The sequence below is a fragment of the Austrofundulus limnaeus genome, unplaced genomic scaffold (assembly GCF_001266775.1).
Source record: "Austrofundulus limnaeus strain Quisiro unplaced genomic scaffold, Austrofundulus_limnaeus-1.0 Scaffold588, whole genome shotgun sequence".
NCBI lineage: Eukaryota > Metazoa > Chordata > Actinopteri > Cyprinodontiformes > Rivulidae > Austrofundulus > Austrofundulus limnaeus.
The window spans coordinates 150,356-152,046 of record NW_013952990.1 but is presented as its reverse complement, the minus strand read 5'-3'; the positions used below and the strand labels follow the sequence as shown (position 1 = coordinate 152,046).

The following is a 1,691-nucleotide window of genomic DNA, read 5'->3' as shown; positions in this document are numbered from 1 at the left end:
AACAACAAGCTGCAATGAAAACAAGCAGAAATGAAATAAAAGTAACAACTTTGTACTTCTTGTCTTTTTTAAATGTAGAAGTAAAAAGTACGCTGAAAAATAATTACTGAAGTAAAGTACAGGTACACAAAAACTCTACTTAAGTACAAAGTATTTGTACTTAGTTACTTTACAACTCTGCAGACTGTCAACAAGTCCAACAGTCCGGACCGGATTCTGTGGGGGTCTGGTTTGGTCTGATCCACATGCTCACCTGGAGGAATGGTGAAGCCAGGGGGCAGCTGGATGGTGGTCTGCTGCTGGGGCCGGACCGTCAGCCCGGGTTGGGGGGTGGGTGCCCGGGTCGTACCGGCCACCAGCCCGGGACTCTGCTGCTGGATGGAGGTGGGACCCCCGACAGGGGCACCAGGTGGTCTGACCACGGCCACGGTGGGCTGAGCCACCCCGTTGATGACGGGCTTGGCCCCGGGGCTGGTCCCAGTCTGGGTCTGGATGATGGAGGACTGGGCTGCAGGAGGAGGGGGGGTGCTGGTCAGGATGACGGGGGTCCCGGCGGGGGTCTGCCCGGTCACCAGCATCTTGGCGTGCATCAGAGGGGTGCTGTGGTTCAGGACCTGAGGGGCTGAGGCGGACGGGGAGGGGACCGCTTTGGGCTCCAGCCCGTTCTGGGCGCCGGGCACCGGGCTGGGGTGACCCGGCAGGGTCACAGCGGGGGATCCGGGCTGTGAAGCCATGGACCCGACCACAGCGGAGCCCCCGGCGCTGATGACGGAGCTGACCCCGCTGGGCGGCGGGGGGACACCGGCTCCGGTGCTGCCGTTCAAGCCCTGGGATCCAGGAGAGGAGGTCCGGGTCGCCTCCGCGGAGCTGGGAGCCGCGCTCGGACACAGGACGGCCGCCCGGTGGAAGCTAGCGGGGGGCTGAGTGCTCAAAGTTACGGGTCCCGGTCCAGGCGGAGCGGTCAGAGCAGAGGCTCCCGCCGCCTGCAGACTGGTTCCGACGGTTCTTACGGTCCCGGTGGGTCCTGAAGAGGCCGAGGAGGGGAGAGACTGGCCGGACAGCGGGTCGTTGACGCCGGGCTCCTGGGTCGACCCCGCTTTTGGATGCCCTTGTTGCGGCGGCTCCGCGGACCCCACTTGATCTCGCACTTTTCCTGAGAGGTGTCCCGCAGCGGCCGCCGCTGGGTCCCGCTTCCCGTCGGAATAAGAGGCCGCGGGAGTCTTTCTGTCGCCTAGCTGGGACTCCAGGGAGCCGACCAGGTCGCTAACCGCTTTCTGGTCCACCTCGTCGGAGAGCACGTCCTCCAGCGGGTCGGAGGCTCCCGCCATCTTTACTGTTACACCGTTGTGCAAATCGCTTTTTAGCATGTGCGCATGCGCGGAGCATCCGGCGCATAGATCTATGAGACAAAGAGATAAAACCCGTTTTAAAACCAACAAAGATGTTTTTTTATGAAAACTATTCTGGCATTAATTTTGTCATCATATTGACTCGAAAATATTTCCAAACTTTCATTTATTCTGGAAACATGTTCCGTTTGGCTTTCAACAAAATACAAAATTGACTTCAAAGGAATTTGTTATTAATCCTTTAATCATTCAGGCCAAGTTTCATTAACACAAAAGCAAAAGTTTAAAGAAAAAAACAAATTTCATCTCCTTCATGATTGAATTTACACAATATATCCACTC

The 1,691-nt window shown here is 57.1% G+C and overlaps 1 protein-coding gene across 1 annotated transcript in view; it reads right to left on the bottom strand.

Annotated features, from left to right (window-relative positions):
- Positions 1 to 1,399, bottom strand: part of LOC106531020 (transcription initiation factor TFIID subunit 4) — a gene marked incomplete in the record, with an annotated part of 12,124 nt that extends 10,725 nt beyond the window's left edge. The window contains 1 exon segment of the mRNA XM_014026774.1: positions 254 to 1,399. Within this exon segment, the coding sequence (XP_013882228.1) occupies positions 254 to 1,367 (1,114 nt within the window).
- Between the last annotated feature and the right edge of the window lie 292 nt (positions 1,400 to 1,691).